This window comes from Cucurbita moschata, unplaced genomic scaffold (assembly GCF_002738365.1).
Source record: "Cucurbita moschata cultivar Rifu unplaced genomic scaffold, Cmos_1.0 Cmo_Scf00040, whole genome shotgun sequence".
NCBI lineage: Eukaryota > Viridiplantae > Streptophyta > Magnoliopsida > Cucurbitales > Cucurbitaceae > Cucurbita > Cucurbita moschata.
In genome coordinates, this window is record NW_019268556.1 from 32,933 (window position 1) to 55,721 (window position 22,789).

General features: G+C 37.9%; 1 protein-coding gene and 1 non-coding gene across 3 annotated transcripts in view; both read left to right on the forward strand.

The window, feature by feature from the left end:
* The first annotated feature begins 26 nt into the window (after positions 1-26).
* Positions 27-22,789, forward strand: part of LOC111432707 (origin of replication complex subunit 1B-like) — a 26,124-nt gene continuing 3,361 nt past the window's right edge. The window contains exons 1-14 of one of the 2 annotated variants that reach the window (XM_023069637.1): positions 28-627; positions 4,231-5,015; positions 5,119-5,254; positions 7,335-7,481; positions 7,819-7,965; positions 8,054-8,205; positions 8,282-8,381; positions 8,526-8,648; positions 8,718-8,876; positions 12,588-12,645; positions 13,043-13,221; positions 13,389-13,500; positions 16,310-16,380; positions 17,700-17,795. In XM_023069637.1, the coding sequence (XP_022925405.1) occupies positions 4,327-5,015; positions 5,119-5,254; positions 7,335-7,481; positions 7,819-7,965; positions 8,054-8,205; positions 8,282-8,381; positions 8,526-8,648; positions 8,718-8,876; positions 12,588-12,645; positions 13,043-13,221; positions 13,389-13,500; positions 16,310-16,380; positions 17,700-17,795 (2,169 nt within the window). In that variant the 5' untranslated portion in view covers positions 28-627; positions 4,231-4,326. Of the gene's footprint in view, positions 628-4,230; positions 5,016-5,118; positions 5,255-7,334; positions 7,482-7,818; positions 7,966-8,053; positions 8,206-8,281; positions 8,382-8,525; positions 8,649-8,717; positions 8,877-12,587; positions 12,646-13,042; positions 13,222-13,388; positions 13,501-16,309; positions 16,381-17,699; positions 17,796-22,789 lie in introns of both variants that reach the window. The other variant, XM_023069638.1, reaches the window with a different exon arrangement.
* Positions 7,392-7,469, forward strand: LOC111432799. Its single transcript, XR_002708690.1, has one exon. It is a non-coding gene; the product is annotated as a small nucleolar RNA snoR28 (small nucleolar RNA).

The window sequence follows — 22,789 nt, forward strand, 5'->3', positions numbered from 1 at the left end:
AAAAAAAAAAAAAAAAAAAAAAAAAAAAAAAGAAACAAGCAATAACAAAATTAAAAAAATCTCTTCCTTTCCCTCTCTCTCGCGCGCTAACATCACTGCACAGCCCTCCTCTTTCTTCGTCTTTTTAAACTCCGGCGACAGTGACGACTCCGGCAAGAGTTCGGTGACGACGCGATCACTCTCTCGGACTCCAGATACTCGAGATTGGCAGAAGACCCGACGGTTGTGATCCGAGCTCATCACCCACGCCACGATTTGCGGCATCGATTTGTGCGACTCTTTCATCTCCCCTATGTGAGGCGCCTCTCCGGCACTCTACTCACAACCGAAGACGACCCGAGTTCCCCTACGAGCAGTGCGATTTCAGCTTTTCTACGACCAACAGAGAATGCAGCGACACCCAGGTCTGTGATGACGTGATTCTAACGAATAAAGCACGGCTTCCAGCAGTTCTGTGGATAGCCGCGCGTTTGTTTCGACAACAAACTTCTCTCCAGCAATTTTCTCGACAAAATTACGAGTTTCGATTGTGAACCACAACCGGAATAACCTCAGGTCCAGATATCCATAGCCTAAAGAGTGCGCGTTTGTACACATTAAAAACCAGCCAAGACTCCATCCTTTTTGGTAAGAATTAGTGGGTAACTACTCGTACTAAACCTTTTTGGATTCGTTATAAGTGTTGATTATTAGGCTTTAATGTTTGAATTTATATTGTTTTGAACTAGTGTCGAATTAATTGAACAAGATTTAAGACCGATATTGGGATAAGGCTAGAGCTTACAAAAACACCTTTCAATCTAAGTTGACGTGGAAAATAGAATTGTTCCAAAATGATTTGTTTGTGGTTATTCATTAGCAAAAGACTCTCAAATATGTTTGTGTGAATTCCTATATTGATTTTGATCAGAATATGAGCTTAATAAAATAGCCTGCATATCGAGAAAATACATGTTGATGGTTGATTGAAAGTACATGTCAGACAACATGATATAAACTTCATGTTTGGCTGTGGTATGCTTTGTGTGTGTTATTGGAAGTGTAAGGGTTAATTCCTAGTAACCTAAGTAGCTGAGCAATGGTTAAAAGTAGTTAAGAGCCAATACATCAAAGCTAGATATTGGAGTCTTGGGTAAAAATTGGGTAAAAATGGTCTAGGGTCAATACTTTAGTGTTGGGGCCATGGTAAACATGGGTAGGACTCTTGTGTTGAGAATAGCAGATTTGGAGCCTTGGTTAAAATAATTTGAGACTACCAACCTCTTGGTCCTTGTAAACTAGAGCCTATTGAGGTATTTTCCAAGTTGAGTCTTTTCTCTCCCTTTCTTTTTGCGTGGATAGGTGGACTTTGGACATTTCTTTCAAGAACTCAATTATTCAATATTTTTGGTAGCATCCCATATGGAACAATTTCATGCCTGCTTTTTTTTGGTGAGCCACACGTTTAGAAAAGAAAAAGTAGATACTATTTATCAAAGCCTTCCTCTAGTCCTTGTGGATCAAAAGGAACAACAAACTCATGTTGAAACACTACATAAGGCAAGTTGAATTGAATTTGGAGGAGCTTTCACCAATAGGTGTCATGCCAAGGTGAAATGCTTGATTACGATGCAAGCTTGGAAGATCATTATGTTGGGTATAAATTTGGATATAACGAGCAATAATGATCAACTAGGCTTGTTAGTGTTGCAAAGCAATTGTTATCATTCCCACTATAAATAGTAGTTGCTTTCCATGTGAGGTACGCAAGTCTAACCCATCAAACATAGAAACCATATTGGTGTGCAATCTTTCTTTGTTCATGCTGCGATTCCCTTTCTCAAATAAGTATTCTATTCACAGACCTACCGCTCAACTTGGCCTACACCTTGAGCCAGATCTATGCATCAGAAATACCTATCATCAACCCAACTCTTCCATCAACTTTTCATTAAACTCAAGAAAGAAAAAATGAAAAAAGGGAGAATACTAGCTCGCTGGTCTTTAACTTGGCCAGTCACTTCTACTGCTAATTTGGTCATGAAAAGAAAATGACTTGGAAATTCACGTTGGCAATGTCTCTCTCATCACACCACTTACGAGCCCGCTCCTGACTCACCCACGCTTAACCATCAAAGGTATCATGAGTACTCAGGCCAAACGCAGTTTAAACTGAAACTAAACCGATTTAGAAAAAATATAACTCATTAATTTTAGTGATTAGGTGTCGTGAAAAAATCAAATTGAATCCAGCCCTGATTCAACCTTGTGGCCCATATTTAGTCCAACATTAGAACAAAACGTAGCTGCTTTCCACTATTGCTTGTTCAATGAGTCAAAGCCCTGACCTCATTCACTAGTTTAAATTGTTGAAGTTTTGTTTTTCTTTATACATCTATTAATTTTCTAGTTCAACCATGTGGATGAGAATTTGAACAGACTTTTAAGACATATATATATATATAATTCTCCAACCAGTTGAGTGGGTAGCTTTTGTGATGACCTGTTTTTTGATGCCTCGAATCCCGGATCACCACGTAGATTTAAGAAAAATAAAATAAAATAAAAATAAAATCCTTCAAATTTAAAGGTGGAAAACACAAGGAAAATTTAAGATTTAAATATGCATTAAAACTGATATAAAGTTAATTAAGAATACAAAATAGCGTTCTTGAGGTTAGTTCAAATAGTTTACTCAAAATACACCAAAACAACATTTAAAGAAAATAAAACGACAAGAAAGGAAGACGACTCGATCTAAGGGTACATAGCATATATCCAACATAATATACGGGCATACAAGGGTACATAATCCCTATAGAAACTACCATACATATAGTTTACATATAACCGTGTCCAACATGCTCAATCAATATATTTACAAATATATGAGACATGCTAGAGTCATGGTCAGGTTGGGACTAATAAATATACAACTGTCCAGTATGTAAGTAGACTTTCCTGGCATAAAATGTGCCGGTTGATGAGCCTATCAATGATCATTCATATTACTATATAGCCCTTAGTCGTCCTTGATAACCCCATTTAGTCTATGGCTATATTCTCTTATTTTCACTTCGAAATACTTGGAGATTGCAATTGCAACAAACCTGGTGGTCTTTATCTCAGTGCCTTCACTTATTGGCACACTAGACATAGTGAATTCTCTTATATCCTTCTTCATATTGTGCCACCACTAATGCTATTTTAGGTCTTATCAATGGGTTGAAGTGCGTATTCTCGACCTAACATGGTTTGTTGTCCTTGTTGGATCAAATTTTGGGTTAATTTTGTGCACTGGATCTGTCTCTGGTGTTGTTCTTATACGTTAGATCTGCCTTTAATTTGTTAATCTTATATGTTGGATCGATTCTTAGCTTGTTGATCTTGTACGTTGGATCGATCCTGAACTTGTTGATCTTATACATTAGATCATCTATTGGCTTTAGGTCTTAAAGTCTCTTAATCTTCAAAGTGTCTTTGGTTTTTGAAGAGTCTTCCATCTTCAAGTTGCTGAGAATCTTCGATTTTCAAGAGCTTCAAGGAGTCTTCTGATTTTGTTGAAGTCTTCTGAGTGCTCTTAAATGTCTCTAGGTTCTCAATTTTCTAAATCTTAAACGTGTCGAAGTTAGGTGTATGTCTCTAGGTTCAACAATTGTTGAATATACTTACATAATGTAAAATTTTAAAATAAATATATTTAAAAAGAAATACTTCATCTTCAAAATCCAAAAGATAGTATTTTCCTTTTTTAAATAAAATCTCACAATTGTTGAATATATGTGTGCAATATATTGGCTGTATATATAGGTTTTCCAACGTAGTTCCTTCTAGTAAGTTTAAGATACTGACCTGATCACGCATATCACATTTTTGTTCCTTTGGAGATGAAAATATCCCCAAATGGAACTTGTTGGTCGACTCTTAAGTAATCACTTGAAGCTAGAACTGTATAAGAAAGAATAAAGTCGTTTGAGATTAATTTCTTATTGGTATAATGGGCAATAGTGTGAAGCATTAAACTATCATATCAGGCAATATGTATTGTGGATAAATTTAAGTTTCTTAAATTTTTTATAACTGTAGAGATTGAATTCTAACTTTCTCCAAATTATAGTGACCAAATTTGTAGTTTAACCTATTGCTTGACTTGAGTTAGAGAAAATGAGAAGTTTTACTAATGTTTCTTCCAATGTTTAGTTGAAAATTTGGGGGTGTTGTACTTAAACTCCTCCCGTTTCTCTATTGCAGACCCTTCCTTTTCCCCATCACCTGCTGAGTCGAGGAAGAAGATGCAAAGATGAGCACCTTCCCCATGTGAAATTAAGGGCACCAATTGACACAAAGATGTCTCGAAGATCGACTAGGTTAGCAGAAAATGCAAATGAAAATTTGAAGAAAACAATAAATAGTGAAGCTGCAACATCATCTGGAACTAAGAGATATGGTGTATCTGGGGGAAGCCATAAATCTTCTAGAGGGAGGCCGAAGTTGAAGCGGGATAGTGAAATCAAGCTAAATGAAGTTACGTTTCCTCCTTTATCTTTTGAGCAATTAGAGGGAAAGAAGAGAAAGACTTGCAGAAAAAGCTCAGTGGTCACAAGAGCAACTGCTTCAAAGAACTTCAAGTCTGAACGGATCAAAAAAGGGGACGGGAGATCAAGGAAGAGGGTGTATTATCAGAAAGTGGTTTTTGATGGTGGTGAATTTGAGGTTGGGGATGATGTTTATGTGAGAAGGAGAGAAGATGCAAGCTCCGACAATGAAGACCCCGAAGTTGAGGAGTGTAGAGTGTGCTTTAAGTCTGGAAAGGCTATAATGATCGAATGTGATGATTGTCTTGGTGGTTTTCATTTGAAGTGTTTGGAGCCGCCCATGAAGGAAATCCCTGATGGTGATTGGATTTGTGGGTTTTGTGAGGCTACTAAAATGGGCAAAGAGGTTCAATTACCAAAGCCTCCGGCAGGTAAAAAACGGGTTAGGACAATGAGGGAGAAGCTTCTGGCAGGTGACTTGTGGGCTGCCCAAATTGAAAGGTTGATTTGTATTGACTTTTTTTTTTTTTTTTTTGAAAGTTTATAAATGTCAGCCTGATTTTCATATGTACAATTAGTTAACTAGACTGTTGGAAATGTGCAGTTTATGGAAAGAAGTAAATGGCAGCCATCACTGTAAGGTTAGATGGTATATAATCCCAGAAGAGACAGCAGCTGGAAGGCAATCACATAACTTGAAGAGAGAGCTTTATTTAACTAATGATTACGCAGATATTGAGGTAATTAATTGGGTTTTACTTATGGTAGTTGTAATCTCCTAGTGAACCTAGTTGAATTCATTTCTACGTATTTGAGATACTTCTGCTCTCTCTCTCTCTCTCTCTCTCTCCTTTTGTTATCTATATTTCCTTTTCTATTTGCTAGTTTATGTAGTTGAAAGGAAGGTCACGTATGCAATCGAGAGTCCATGTGATGTTGACAACTTTAAAGAGCTAGGTTATATGTGGAAACTAGTCACATTATTTTAGAAAGTCAAGCCATCCAGGCATAATTGTTTATGCTCATAATCTTTCTTTTGCCAAGCTAATTTTCATCTTGGTTTTACATAATGGAGAGCACATGTCAATTCATTCAACCTAGCCCAAGGACATGCCTATAGTTTTTACGTTCAATTCATATTTTCACAGAATTAGCAGCAAGGTGTGAGACCTCCATTTGGGCATGCTTGTTCAAGGAAGAGTAAAAGAGGAATTGCACACAAGATAGAGCTTTACTGTACTTGAGACCAGCACACAAGATAGAGCTTTACTGTACTAGAGATCGAATATGTTCAACCCCGGTCCTTGCCCTACTTGATTTTAGCAAACCGTTGAGTTGGTTGTGGATGCTTCAAGAATGGGTGTGGTGGCTGTATTGTCTCATCAAAATCATCCACTTGAATATTATAGTGAATTATTTAGTTCCCTTGGAGAACATATGAGCAAGAACTTTACTACGTAATTTTAGCATTAAAACAATAAGAGCATTGTCTCTTAGGAAAAGAGTTTATACTATGTACGAACCATTTCTCACTCAAACTTTTACACACAAAAAAGAAGAAGAAAAGAAAACACTAATAGAATACATGCACTATTCTTCAATGGATCGAGTTCAATGCCTATAAAATTATTTGCGGCCAGAGTTTAGATGGTCTCTATTTTCAATGTTGCTGACCTCTTTACCTATCACCCTCCTGATGGTTTCCAATGGCTTCATGAACTTGAGGACAAGTTGTTTTGTTAGACGGAGGGAATTGATGTAGGTTGTGTTTTGTTTTCCTTGATCAGTTGGCTATTAACTGCCATAATTAGTTTGTTTCTTCTTTTACCGTTGATTTTAGTCGTTGTTAGAGTTAGTTACCGAGGTAAGTAGGGAGCTGACCCATAAATAGCAGCTTTCTAAGCTGTATAAAAACTTTCAATCAATAAAAGAAGACGATCCTTTGCATTCAAAATTATCAGTAAAGTGGGACAAAAAGAGTGGTTACTCCAGTTGGAAAGTCTTTCTATGGAATTGGTTATGAAAAAAAAAAAAAAAAAGTCCATGTGCATTTCAGTTTCATGTCAAAATAACCTATGATGAATGGGGTGAAAGTAACCTTCGACGAAATGTTGGAGGCTTATGAAAATAATGTGACTGAACCGCTGTGGTATAAAATAAGACTGCATATGTTAGTATTGCTTCTATGTAGTTATGGTCCTTCAGTGGAAGAACTGGTGGTTAATAAGAGAGTTGTGAGGGTTGAGAAGATGGTAAGGGTGCAATGGAAAAGAAACTGAAGAAATGCTTGAGCATATAAATGCATTAGCTTGTTAATTTTAAATATCCTTATAATTTGTATTAAATATATTCTATTAAATGTAGCCTTACCATGGCTGTATCTTAGATTTGTAGAAAATAGTGCGTCATTAAATGTGCTGGAATGTGTGTGCTTTTTTGAAACCGTTATTTTGATAAAGCTCTTTTAAGGTATCTTGGCAAGGACCAAGGTAGACCTTTTGTCCTTAAAAGAAGATAAGCTTACATTCAGAGACTTTTTAAATTTGAAGCATGGACAAATTCTTGGTTGAAGATTTTTTGCTATTCCTGCTTATAGGGTATGAAATAAATGTAACAATATAGGTTATTGTTTAGCAAGGTTTACCAGATTATAGTTTCTCTCTGTACTTCAAGAAGAAAGAGAGTTGCTAATTGAAATGATTGATTATATTAGCTGTGATATATTACTGCCTCTAGTTACATTCTAAATCTTCAATCTTATTGCATTGTGAGGAGACATCCTTTCATTTATCGGCAAAATTTCCATGTATGTCATTGCAGATGGAATCGCTTCTTAGACAGTGTCAAGTCATGAATCCTAAAGACTACTATAATGCCAAGGAAGGGGATGATATATTTTTATGTGAGTATGAATATGACGTTCGTTGGCATAGTTTCAAGCGGTTAGCTGAAATTAATAAAGAAGAGGTAAGCCTTCGGGAAGGTGGAACTAGCTGATGTAGTACAGTAGTTTCTTTCTAGCTACTGGTTTTTATTCCCCTGTTTTTCCCTTCTGTTTTGTTAGTTCTGGTTGGTTACCGTGGTTAGTCTTTATTTTTACAGCTAGCTCTCTTTTATATTTACAGCAAGACTTTTAATTGTTTAAATCCAGGTAAAACATGTTACCATGGATTAAAAGGCTGGTTTATAGCCTTTAATATAGGGGTCCTTAGGTTGTAGATTTCTCCAAGATTTGTGGTACACTATAAGCATTGGGATGTTGATTGTTATAATATAATTTTTTTTGTACATTTTAAATTGGTAGGATGGTGAAGCAGTTGATAGTGACAAAGACTGGAAGTTGGAACAGAATGTAGACTCTGATTCAGATGGTGATGTGGAATATGAAGAAGAGAGAGCAAAAATTTTACAATCTCGAAACTACCCAAGCTCTACCCACGAATTGGCTGCAGTACGAATCATCTTTTTTACTGCATGTATATTTTATTTTGGCTTTGTTCATGCAAACTGCCCCTGTTGAATTTTTGATGCACGAGCAGAATTCAAGGAAAGGACAATTTTGTGGACTACAAAAGATAGGAGCAAAGAAGATCCCCGAGCATATAAGATGCCACAAACAGACTGAATTGGAAAGAGCAAAGGCAACCCTCATGTTGGCGTCATTACCCAAGTCTCTACCTTGTAGGAATAAGTGAGTGGAAACTTGACAAATCTTCTTCTTGATGGGTAATTTTCTTTCCTTTGACAAAACATACCTTTTATTCTAGAGAAATTGAGGAGATAACTACATTTATAGAAAGTGCTATATGTGGTGATCAATGTTTGGGGCGATGCTTGTACATCCATGGTGTTCCAGGAACAGGCAAGGTAGTACTACTTTCTTTAGCCAGCAACTGATCGTACCTGTAATGTTCCTTTGGTACTTTTGATATCTAAACTAGACTTCCTTTTCCCCCTGTTTTTATTAAAAAAAAAAATTATAATGACGTGCTATTCTTTTCTTGAATCTAGACAATGAGTGTCCTGTCAGTAATGAGAAACTTGCGGGCTAAAGTTGATGCCGGAAATATAAGGCCTCATTGCTTTGTAGAGGTCAATGGTCTAAAGCTGGCAGCACCAGAAAATATATACAGGGTAACGGCGGTGTTGACTTGGCTTGATTGCAACCTTGATTATTGTTTATGATGCTCTATATTATTTCAGGTTATACATGAAGCATTAACTGGGCATAGGGTTCATTGGAAAAAAGCGCTTCAGTTGTTGACCAAACGGTTTTCAGATGTAAATAATTGCAAAGGGGATGAACGAACTTGCATTCTTCTCATTGATGAACTTGATCTTCTTGTAACAAGAAATCAGTCTGTAAGTATTGCACTTTGTGAGCTTGTTTAACCGAAGCTACTTCATTCCTAATCTTTTGTTAGTTAATGATGCTTGTTTAATATATAGTAGCTACTTGGTAGCATAGAGGATGTCGAAAACATTGCCAATAGATACGGTTGTAAAATAGGTGAATAGCCGAATATGTACTTGGGATTGTCCTTAAGAGGGAATCCCAAATCCTTCTTCTTCTAGAAGACCATTAATGAAGAAATAGAAAAAAGTTATCAGCATGGTCATTATGTTAGAGGCTCAGTCTCATAAAAAGTCACAATGTCCAACATTCTCACTTACTACATGTCTCTATTCAAAATGTCTGGCTACAAAAATAGGAAGATTATTTAGAAAATATTTGTAGAAAGATAGTCCACACTTTGTTCGATGGAATACCATAGATCTCTTGGTAGACTGGGGAGGACTCAGATCGGCCCACATTGGATAAGGGAGAAGAATAGAACTCCCCTTGCCAAATAGAAATGGAGACATTACCATGAAGGCACTGCCTTGCGGAGAAGTCTTATAAAGGCTAAATATACTCCTACGCACAAATTGACCCCCTACCTTCTGCAAAAAGGGCATGGAAGTATATACAAAAGCACTAAAACCTCATTGCTAATCGCCTTCACCTTCGCCATAGAGTCGCTGATGGCGGAAACTGTTGAAGGAATGCCCTTGATTTAAGGAGTATTTGTGTAGTCCCGTTAAATAAGGGAAGTAGTTCATAACTGTACCGTTGAAGGAATGCCCTTGAAGAAATGAGATCCTTTGGACTCACTAGACAAACCATGATAAACTAATCAGCTTTGGCATATCTTTGCCTCTGCTAGGGGAAGCGCACTCCAAATAATGACCACTTGGCCTTACTCATCGTATTCCTAAGTCGCATGAGGCTCGCAAACCAACCATGACATTTACTTGTTGTGGCACTAACTCATATGGTAGCGAAGTCTGGAAGCTAGTATCATAGTCCAAGTTTGGCTCTACACTTTAGTCAACTTCTCAACTAGCCACCTTCATGTGTACTTCTCTCTGGTCTTTCTGCAGCTTCACTTCTCTGGTCTTTCTGCAGCTTCACTTCTCTTTGCCCACTTCTAGCTTGATGCTTTCTTCTCAAGTGGATGTTGGTCTTGACCCTATTGTGAAGTCACCCACCTTAGGCATTAGGCGATGACTCATGGAATACACATGTGCTCGCACCTTGGAGCATACCCACGAGGTGAGCAACCCATTCACTTGGGCTCTCCCCCATAAGGACGCGTCCTTCTCAACTTGGCATTTTGTCGGCGCTTGTCTCACTTGACCCCTAGCTTTTTTGCTGGCAACCATTGACACTATTCCTCTAATGCAAATGGTTCTTTGGAGGACACACGACCTAGTGTGCCTTTGGTTTCATTTCTTGCCCACATCGAAACCCCAAGACCCCCTTGGCAAATGAGCTTGGTCTTGCTTCTTGATGGGTAGAACTCCCCTCAATGAGGAGTGACACACAACACTAATGAACTTGGGGAGTCTTGGCTTCAACCCAAAATTGTTCTTGATTTTGACTTGCAATCGTCCTGCCCACTCTGGCACTTTTGACACACTTGTGAAGTCTTCATTCCACCCTCAGATTTATTTTTCTGACAATCTTGTCCAACTAGATACACAAAGTGTGGCTCTGATATCAACTATCATAGTTGTACATTTTCAACCGTGCGGCGTCGTGATCTTGACACGCTCATGACAAGTCTTGAGGGGAGAACCCAAGCCCCATATTCATTTTTCGCTCATCTTTGTGGCTTTGTTGGACCTTAGGCGTGGTTCGTCTTCGCCAACTGAACATAACTTGTGCGAAATTCAAGCTTGTTTGGCCACACACGTTACCTGTGTGAGCATGTTCAATCACGCTACCCGTGCGTGCATGTTTTTGATTTTGACTTGCAACCGTCCTGCCTACTCTAGCACTCTTGACACACTTGTGAAGTCTTTATTCAACCCTCAGATTTTTTTCTGACAATCAATCTTGTCCAACTAGATACACAAAGTGTGGCTTTGATATCAACTGTCACGGTCGTACATTTTCAATCGTGTGGCATCGTGATCTTGACACGCTCATGACAAGCCTTGAGGGGAACCCAAGCCCCATATTCATTTTTCGCTTATCTTTGTGGCTTCGTTGGAACTTAGACATGGTTCGTCTTCGCCAACTGAACATAACTTGTGCGGAATCCAGGCTTGTTTGGCCACACACGCTACTCGTGTGTGCATGTTCAATCATCTACGACTTAAACCGACTTGCCTCTACACTAGGCCAAGTCATTCGGCTTGACCTTGCCTCTACTCGGAGCCAAGGTCTCTTATGTGCAACGTTGCATCTCAATTCTCATCTTGGTTCCCAATTGAAACGACCTTCATGTCATGATGCCATCCCAAGTCTCGGCATGTCATCGACCATCATAGTTTGCTCGGTCTTGTCCATCGAGAACGGGACCATATGTTGTTCATAACATCCGAACATCTATCCATTTGGGTTTCTATCAAGGCATTGGACCCTATTGTGTCCATGCATATCATTTACAGATTCCATACCGGATAGCGGGTACATAATCTAATCTCTGACACATGGGCGGGGGCAATGTCAGCACACCCATGCAGTCTGACACTATCTTTGAAAGACCCACTTCAAATGAAGTTGCTCAAGACACTCGTCTCACAACGCTTGCCCTCTCTGTGACATACACGTGTGTCACAGCATAGCTCGCTTAGGCCACATGGCCCAAGGGTGGTGAAAAGCTGACACCATGCTTCCCCTTAATGTACATTTTGAGACATTTCCAAGTGTAGACATAATTTTGGTGAATGGTCATACGGTGTTGTGGAGTGTTCGTCCGATGCGAGCTTTCATATTTTATATTGACGAACTTTAACTCTAGAGCCACATGCCAAATTCCCTTCAGAACCCTGACTTTCAAGGTTAAGACCCAAGGCCCTACTTGGCCCTTTAACAAGCCTATTTTTGACACTCTTGTCTACATGTTGCCCCTATCTTGCTTATGCCTCGTCTTCTCTTCAATGCTCACTTTATATGGTGTGTTGGATGATGCACCGTCCTCGGTCCTATCATGAAACTCGTCTATCCTGGTTCTCGCGTGGCTGGATGAGTGCCACTTGAGGGTTACCGCTTTGCTTGTCGCGACGTGAGGGTCACAACTTACTCTCTTCGTAGTATTGTTGTGACAGTGCGCATATATTTTAATTTCTAGACAAAAATTCTAAATATCTTGGATGACATCTCACTTTTCTTAGGAAAGTGAAGGAGTTATTGGACATGGCTTGAATGCACCAACCTTCAAGAATGCAAAAATTCTATTATGGACAAATTTTTTTTTTTGACTTTCTTTTGGAATATATGGAAAGCAAGAAATCAGAGAGTAATAGAGTAATAGAGAAGGCACATGTTTTTACTAGGCTCTTCATAAATGTTGTTTACCACACCATTTCTTGATGTAAATTGTATGGGTTTTTTGCTTCCTATAGTCATAATTCTCTCCGTGTAAATTGAGAAGGTTTTTTGTGAGCATTGCGCTTTCTTTACTTGTTAACCAAAAAGATCTTCATTCCTAATCTTTAATTGTTATTTAATGATGCTTGTTTAATATGGCAGCTATTGGTTTCTAATATCTCTCCTTTTCTGTTTTTAAATAATTCTAACAGGTTTTATACAACATTCTTGACTGGCCGACAAAGCCACAAGGAAAGTTAATTGTGATAGGTACTCATTGATGGTGCTCTCTGCTTCCTCTGCTCTTCTTCCTTTTATCACTTTATCGCCTTGGTGTTTTCTACTTTGAATTTCCCTTCTTTTCCTTTTCTTTCTTTAAAAAGGTTTTCAAGCATTAAAAGATGACCAATTGGTTTGGAGATCATCTAGATTGGACTGAAAAGAAATCTTTTCAATATTCTCTAATTTATTTAGACGAAACATTTAGATTAGTGTTATGTGACTATGTGATCATAGATCTATTAGAGCTTCATCCAGGATCTATCTACCCTCCCAACAGTTCCTTGGGAACAGCAATTGTGCTTTATTTAACCTTTTAGAGGACAGTGATGGTTAAATGATAGTTTTTGTGAGTTCAGTAACCTTTTTCTGATGAAAATTAATTTAGGTATTGCAAATACCATGGACCTTCCTGAGAAGTTGCTTCCTCGAATTTCTAGCCGAATGGGTATTGAAAGGCTTTGTTTTGGCCCTTATAATTATCAGCAACTTCAAGAAATAATTTTGAGCCGCCTCGAAGGAATCGATGCATTTGAGAAACAAGCTATTGAATTTGCATCAAGAAAGGTAGTTTGTTTTAAAAATCAATATTTTATGTATTTATTTATGTAATAAATAAAATGATTTATGTACCATATATTAAAAATAATTGGCATCAATTCTGCATTATTTGAGCTTAATATTCGTTATACTTGTACTCTGGAGTGTTATTTACTTGGTATAAATCATGTCAGGTAGCTGCCATTTCAGGAGATGCACGTCGAGCTCTGGAGATATGTAGGCGTGCAGCTGAAATTACAGATTATCGTATAAAGAAGAGTTTGACTTCCAACACTAGTATGAATGGTATAAATTCTTATGTACTCAAGTTTGGTATTACTAGATATTTTATAGCAAATATAGTGCCAAATAAAAATTGGAAGCCTAATTTAAGTTGCCAGATATTTTGTTGCTTTTAGGTTGTCTCTTCATTGCTTCCTTGCATTTATTTGGCAAGTGCATTCTTTTTGCGTGCCTATATTTTGGATGGATTTAGGGCAATATTAGGTCTTGACTACTATCCCCAAATTTTAGTCCGATTTGTTTTTTGAGAGCTCGAGTCACGGATTGTTACTTGTTGACATGGAATATTTGAAAATACCCATAAATTTAGAACTTTTAACTGTGCATGCACTTAAAGAATATTTAGATTTAAAACAATGTTCAAAATACATAAATATAACTGACATACAAGATGATGCACGCCCAAAAACATAACATAGACATTTCACAAATCCAAATATACAGAAATCAAGGGTTCATTAAAAAACATATGCAAAAGGGGACAAAACACCGATCTAGCCTAAATTTCCATCGTGCCTAGCTCATGTGTGCCTCCGCCTCTCCCGCTTTGTCAAACCTCATCTAAAAACAAAATTAAAGTAGCAGGGACGAACATATAAAATATACTCAGTAAGCAGCTTGCTGATAGTTCATGGTTCATTATTAAGTTTTGTTGATCTTAATTTGTTTGTTTAGTGTCTTGTTCACGTTTTGGAGTTTGTTCCCAATTCCAGTCTTTTCCCAGGCTACACCGAGGTTTACTCATTCTACCTAAGCTTAATTTAAGGGTTCAACGGAAACTAGTTCAAGTTCATAGTTCTTAGTTTTATCCGGACCTCCCGCCCTCAGAATTTCTCTAGAGTTTTCTAGGTCTTCTACATTGTCGTTCCTGCTGGTCTCTCTATATCATAGGCCCTCGAGGTGCAACCTTAGTCATAAGATTTTCTAAGGTTCATGTATTCTAAAATTCAGAAAACTTTCAAGGTACTATTGTGGTCCCCTACTGCCGTGACAGGTTCACTAAGAGGAAATTAACTGGAAAATTGCCTAATAATCCCCACAAAGTACAATTATAAGTCATAAGCCAGTTCTATAGTTATTCGAATCTTTGACAATCGAGCTTGGTATATGGTTAGAGGCTAGTTGGCAAACCCCTAATCGTCCTCGTATAACTGCATAAAGTCATATGCATTAACAAATCATCATAAGTCTCAAGTTCAACCAACTCTAAAGATATCACTATGGACCCTGTCGCTCATGACAGGTTCACTAAAAGTAAACTAACTGACAAATTCCCTAATGATCCCCACAAAATGCAGCTACATCATAAGTCAGTTCTATAGTTATCTGGACTCCTAACAATTGAGTTAGGTTTATGTTAAGGGTTAGTTGGCAAACCCTTAATCGCCCCCATATAACTGCAAAAAATGGAGTTCAGTTCGTTCATTTCTTTGGAAATGTGCATCATAACGTTCAATATGCTTTTTTATACATCAAATTAATTCAGTTCAGGTCCAAATATCTAAGACATACTTCCTATAACATGCTTTCAAACATACTAAAAGGACACTTTTGTTCGGGCTTGGGTCCTTAGAAATTCCCGAAATTTGCCAAACTCCTCAAAAGTTTCCTACAAGGTGAAAAACCATAACAACGGGTGAAAACAGTGAAAAAATCGAAGTTAACCAGTCCAACTGAATTGATCTGGACTGGTCACCTTCTTCCCTAGGCTTCCTGACCCACGTGTGTGTCACAACTTCACGGCTGCCAACTCCTTCGTCTAGTTCTCGTCGTACAAGCACTATCCGCACCTAATTTCTTCACTAATCCTTTAGATCCTCAAATGTAACCTATTGGGACAAGAATCATGTTATTTGGTTGAGTTTTGAGAGAACACACTAGCTTCGAAAGTTTCGTTGAGACTCACAAACTCTTACCTCAACAATGTATTCGATCTCCTCCCACCAAGGCTCTTGGTTTTCCTCTCCTTCATTAATCACTTTCTTGAGTCTCCTTTGACAAGACCCCTACGCAACACGCTTGATTTCTTGATTAATCATCATGGATTTGAACTCGAGCACTCCCCGGCGACTGGATTTTCTCCTTCGGTTTAGAGTTGGGTTCTCTCTTCTTCTTGCGATTTTAATCCTTTAGTCAACTCTGAAGGGAATGAAATCCCAACAAACCCTCCATCAGATTTATCCAACCATGTGTTTTTCGGCTGATTTTGAGGTCCTTCACCCTTGATGCACGCCACCACCTCGTTTGTCCTCTCCCTCTGCCATCCCTGTGGACGCTGCTGGCCCAACGGCTCTGCATGCAAATCTTCTCTCTTTTTTTATTGCCATTATTATTGTCCGCTGGATATTACACCATATGAGAGAGAAAACCAACCATAGTTTTACTAACAGGAAGTAGGAGCTACCCTTATAACTTTATCTAGTGTAGGGTCTCATAGTTGCATCTTCAACAATACCATCATGGAAGCTAGTCTTTGCTCCATTGCCGGAATGGAACTTTTCCGCTTGCCTAGATGGTTCTGAAATTGAATTAAAAAGAACTATCAAAGGAAAAAGGAAAAAAAGAGGGGAAGAAAAGAGAGAGAAGTAAAAAGGATTCCTAGAAAATTTTGGGACTGCTGCTAGAAATCTATCACTGAGAAGCTTCTTATTTCACGCGAAAATGGAATTTCATCCATGCAAAAGACTTCTGTTCACCTTTGCTAAGCTGCTTCAGTTTGTTATTTATTTACTTTTTTTTCATAGAAATGTATTTGTGAAAGTTATTTAGGAGTTGGTTTTTGTGTATTTAAACTCATATTTCTACTTTTCAGCGAAAACACATGTAGGAATAGCTGAGGTGGAAGCAGCGATTCATGAAATGTTTCAAGCACCTCATATTCAAGTAAGTTAATGTACTTTCTCAAGTCTAGTTTATCAAAGCAGTATGCTAGAGTATTAATTTTTGGTGCATGGTTAAATAATAAGGGAAAAATTATGTAGAAATGGCAGCGTTGTTCATTTGCAATACGTATGGTGAGAATTGTATGGATTTTCTGCGAGGTGGGAGTTATGCAGAAATACTCAAATTTTTTGCTAATCTAAACATTGAAATTTGAGCACTATTTCCCTGAAAATTCAACATTTTAAAACCCAGATTTGGAAACAAAGTCTAGTTTCCCACCATGTAAAACAAGTCCCTAACTTTAGTTTCAAACGTTATTGAGCTACATTTGAGTTTACTGTTAAATAATAAAAATATTAAAAAGTTTACTTTTTAAATATATAAAATATAATGTATGAAAAATTACATCCATTTTTGGATTGATCTAACAAATAGTTCATTGAACCGACCTGTCGGGTTGGTCCAAATATGACCTAACTGATTGGCCCATAGCCCAACCTGATATTCTTCGTTCATTTGATTGCATGTCCCTTACATGTTGCATATATTTCTAAGTCCTTTAAGAACTATCAAAAGATAAAAAAGAACGGACTCTAAGTTGGGTATCAAATGCATGTCTGACCTAAACTAAAAAAAAAATCATTTAAGGCAGTGAGAATCGATGTTGGTTTGGATTGAAACCAGTTTGGTTTGTAGATAAGAAAAACCAAATACTTTTGGTCGGTTTCAATTTTTTTCAAAAAGTAAACTGAATTTAGCTGAGCATAGTGTGTGCAGTTGTCCTTAGATCCTGACTAGTAAACTTGGGGGTGTGGGTTTGATCTAGAGTATTTCATTTTCTTGTATATATATTTTGAATAATTTTGTCTAACACATTCAATGCTAACCTCAGTAGGTCCATATGTAACTTGCAGGCCTTAGGTCAACATATGTGTATGATTTACCTAAAACAGTGAACTGCCAGACAAAACTGACCAAACGGTCGACGAATTGATTCCAATCATTTTTCTATTTTACTAAATATAATGGCGGTTAGGCTGCGGTTCGACACCTAAACCAAGCCAAACCAAACCAATTACACCCCTACTAAAGTTTCCTCAAAATAGTGTCTATGCTTGCTTGATAATTATTTGTCTTAGCCAACATATTACTGCATAGATGAGGAGCTAGTCATTGACTTATTGTCTCAACAAAAGTGTTTTCAGTTTTAATTTGTCAGGAAGCTTCAATTCAATAAATATGATGAATTTGTACTAGCACGCCACTTGATCTGCACTTTTAAGTTGTCGGCTACAGTTCACTTGCTCTCTCCTGTGTAGGTGATGAAGAGTTGTTCTAAGCAGAGCAAGATCTTTTTGACAGCTATGGTGCACGAACTTTATAAAACTGGAATGGGTGAAGCAACCTTTGAAAAGGTCCATAACTCAAGTTTTCAATTTTGCTTACTTGATTCTCTTCATCTGGTGAAAATCTAGGACAAAATGTACGGTTGGTTCTTGAGGTTTGGGGTTAATGTCTAATTTGTTCTTTGAGATTTCCAAAGGGAGACAAGATACTTTTTAGTCCATGAGGTTTGAAAAATAATTTTAAACAGTCTCTAAGGTTAGTTGACCGATAGTTGACTTAATAGAAAGAAAACGTGATAGTTAAGTTGATGATTAGACTTTGCTAAAGTGACATTTTTCCATAAGTTGGTAAAACTATTAATTTTAAATGATTTTTAACACATTCTTTCTCCCCCTTCTCTCTATCTTTTTTTGTTTCATGATCTTCTCTCGTTTTTGTTTCTCATCCCTCTTTCAGGACCACTCTCCTCCCCATCTTCCGCTCTTCTTTTCTCCCATTTCATCTTCCCATTCCATCTAATCTTTACTTTCTCTCTCTGAAAAGTAGCTCAAAAACTAAATTAAAAAAAAAAAAAAAAAGAATGTTGCATAAACCAAAAAAACTACCTTCACCTCCTCTCTCTTTAGAAATCTGCAGAAAAAAAAGAGGTTGCCTAAATGATAAATATCAACTTGGCTACCATGTCATCCTTCTATTAGGTCAACGGTCAACTGACCTTTAGGATAGATTATATTCATTTTCCAAACCGCAGAAACTAAAAATGTCCTTTTTGAAACTTCATGGACCAAATAGATACCAACTCTAAACCTCAAGTACCAAAAGTGTATTTTACTCAAATCTTTATTAGCTAAAGCTTCGAATTCTGTATCTTTAATTAAGCATGCTATTGCATACAATTGGTCTACTATAAGGAATCTCTCGTACAATCAGTATATTAATATCACAAATGTTAGTTCAAAGCAACGTCACTCAGTCTTTTGATAGGATTGTACTTTCTTTCCTAAAACAAAAATGTTCACAAGATAAAACTTAACTCCCACGCAAGAACAAACTAAACATATATTATCTGATATTATCAGCATAGTTTAATTAGAAAATTTCACGTAAAACCAAATAAAAGAAAGTCTAACAAACAATCTAGGGTGCAATTCCCTTACCCCTCCCAGCATACCTATTAATTGTAGGAGGTCTAACATTACCCCTTGATTAAGAGGAACCTTGCCCTCAAGGTTAAAATTTGGAAACGGTTGGCATATTTCTTCATGCAGTTCCCACGTGGTTTCATGCTTGGGTAGATCCTTCCCTTGGACAAGTAATTCCATAGCCCCATAATCAAAGTTAGGGTGACAGCCAAAAATGTCTTAATGGCTTAGTTATCCATTTGAATTTCAGTCTACATGAGTGGGTTCATATGGACCTCTTGGGTTGGGGCAAGGGCCTTTAGTTGGGACACGGGAAAAATGGGTTGAATGGTTGCTTTCTCTGGAAATTCTCACTTGTACGCTACTTGTCCAATAGGTTCAATGACCCAATATGGCCCACAGTATTTGGGTCATAGTTTTTTCGTTTGTCATTTTGCCATTTAGTTTTGACGGTAGGATCTCAAAACTGAGCTCAGTTTCGATCAACAAACTTTTTCATCCATTCTTAGGTTGAGTTCAAGTGAGCTTTTAGTCATAAGAGGGCTTTGTCTTGACCGGAAAACTGCTGGTCTAATGTAGCATTATCCATTTTCTAGGAACCATATAATAGCATGGGAATGAGGTGGTCGACCATAAAAGGCTTGGGAGGGTGTGATTCTGATGGAGGCATGATTTGTCGTGTTGTACCAATACCCTGCGCATGGCAACCATCCCACCCACTTTGGGTTTTTCGCTACATAAACAACGCAAATATGTTTCTAGGCATTTATTGAAAGTATTCGTTTTCCTGTTAAATCGTGGGTGGTAGGTTGTGCTAATGAAATTGGGTGTGCTGTAATAAAAAATTATTCTGTCCAAAAGTGATTGAGGAAAATTTGATCCTTATTTGAGACAATATGCTAGGGAAAACCATGGAGGTGAACCACTTCACAAACGCATTCGCCATGACTTGACATTTGATGGGTGAGACGGGAACAAAAAGGGCATACTTGCTCAGTTGATCGACCACCCCAAAGATAACCTCCTGCCCATTCGACTTAGGCAATCCTTCCACATCCATGCTGATGTCCTCCTAAAGTTGATCAGGTGAGGGTAGAGGCCGAAGAAACTGGATCGGCAACGTTGTGGTGTTTTATTCCATTGGCCAATGCGACAACATTCCACATATTCCTTCACGTTTCCCTTCATCCTACCTCGGAAGCCACTTGTAAGTTTGCAAGAATCTTGAGTGGCCCCCCAAAATAGAGTCAATGGTATGTGTAGGTCTATCCTTAAAATCTTTGAATATTTTGATAGGACCAATCTTTCCTCATAGAGTAGTCTCTTTTTAAGTCATTGGATAACCTTGACCAAGTATGAATCTTTGGATACCTCTTCCTTAACTGCCTTGTTGGGTCTGACATTTGTAACATTCGTGATGATAATTTCCCTCGTATAACATTCGTGATAAAGCAACAGCTGCCTTGTTGTTGCCTCTGGGCTGCTGCTGACTTTGATAGGCCTGAAATGATTACGTTTTTTTTACTCAAGTAAGCTATGGGTTCTTGTTGTTCAAAAGGATTGTCCCTAACTCTGTTTTGAACACGTCAGCTTCCACAACAAAAGGCAGTTCGAGATTAGGCGAAGCCGAAATTTGCATGATAACTAAGGCATGCCTCATCTGTTCAAAAACCTTGGTGGCTTTTTCTGTCCAAATATTCTTCTTGAGTAAATCAGATAGTGTAGTGATGATGACTTCATAATTTGCTATGAACGTTCTATAGTAACTAGTTAGTCCTAAGAACCCACACAACTCTATTAGATTTGTGGGCATAGACCACTGAGCATTGCTAGTACTTTCTTCATGTTTTCTTTAATGCCCTATTTCAGCATCATTGATCGAGCTATTTTGTTTGCTCCTTGGAAAAATAACATTTCTTCATGTTGATGTCAAAATAGTTCTCTCAAAACATTATACACTATTGTCCGACGAGTCAAGTGAGTATCTAAACGAGGGCTATAGATCAAGATGCTGTCGAAGAATACCAATATGAACTTTTGTAGGACGGGCTAAAATATCAAATTCATGAGAGCTTGGAATGTGGCCGATGCATTTTTGAGCCCAAAAGGCGTCACTAGAAATTCATAATGGTTGTCGTGCGTGAGGAATGTTGTTTTGGGATATCTTCACAAACTTATATTTGGTCGGTACCTCGACTTCATGTCAATCTTTGGAGTACATGTGAGACTTGTAGAGTTTGTCGAGGAGTTCTTCCACCATGGAAATGGTGAACTTATTCAATACTGTGACCTGGTTAAATGCCCCAACTTCGATCTTTTTTTCTTTGAAGTAACACAAGGCTGACATAAGGACTTCCACTTGGGCAAATAATACCCGTGGCTAACATTTCAATTATCAAATGCTTTATCTTTGTTTTCTACGGGGCCTTGCCCCTTTAATAGTTGGATTTGATGATTGATGACTCTTTGGTGGGAGTCCCTGCGACATGTGAAAAACAGAATGATATTTATTAAGCAATTGATCTACTAACCTGGCTCGGAAAGGTTGCTACTATTTGGATGATCTGAAATTGCGGATATAGCCTCATTTTCACCATATTGCCCCAATGTTGATTGTCCCATGATCAAGATAGGCTTTTGAGCGTAAGTGTTAAGGCCACTTTAGATGCTAAAGTCACTGTTTGTACACATTATCTCGATGGAGTGGTTAAGACTCTGGTTTTTGTTCTCTAGTGAGCTCCTTTGGTGGGCCATAACCCTAGGGCTGCATCCTTGAAGAGTTGAGCCGTGGACATCGTTTTTCTAAGCCCTCTGGTTCCAAGCACAGTACCTTCGCCCTAATGGTGGGGTTTAAACCATTTAGGAAAGTACTTTCAAGCACATATTTATTTAGGTTAGGTAACAGTGCTATTAATTCTTCAAACCGCCTTCTGTAATCAGCTACAGAGTCCTCCTAGGCTAGACATCGCAAGCTCAAAATCCCTTTTCACGAAGGACAGAATTCAATGATAACAAATCCATGGTCATTCCAATCCGTGCACTTCTGGCGATTGGTAAGCCAGCCAAACCAGGAGAGGGCCTCCCCTTCGAAACTTACCACGGATATGATGAACTTTTTTGATTCTATCAATCTACAAATCTCAAAGTATCTCCTGCGTGGAATAATCATGCGTCCAGCCCTTCACCTGAGGAGGCCAAATTTCCACTTTTTTGAACTTGGCTTTGTTGCTCGTGGCTAGTTCTTGGGAGCTTTGGGAGGAGTCTCTCCCTTTGTCTTCTGTTTTCTCTCTTTAAAGACAATGTTCCCTTGTCGTTTCTTCTACATTCTTCACCTTGCATTTTCTGACACTAAAATGTCTAACACCTTTTGAGAATATTTGCAGAAAAGACACAGACCTACACAACTTTTCGACAATGTTGTTTACCAAGCTATATCTTGGTGTAAATTGTTTAATATTTTTACTTCCTATAGTTATACCTCCCTCATTGCAAATTGGGAAGGTCTTTTGTAAACACCATGGATTATACCTCCTTTTTGTAAATTTCAATCATCAATGAAATTGTCTCTTAAGTCTAAAGCCTTTTGCATTTCCCCCATTTGTTCTGCTATCTTTCCTAGACTTTCTTTGATACCCACTAGCTTGTGTTCGGTGTGCTCACAACGTTCCTTGATTTTATCCTGCATCATTCCCTGCATCTGCCTCAGATTCAAACAACTCTAATTCCAATTTGTAAGGAATCTCCCTTAGAATGAGTAAACTAATATCACAAAAGACAGCCCAAAAAAAAAGCGATACAATGTCAGTCATCCTTTTAAGAGGGCTGTACTCTCCTTCCTATGACAAAAGTCTTCACTGGATAATTCTAACTCCCACAAAAAAAAAAAAAAAAAAAAAAAAAAAAAAAAAAAAAAAAAAAAA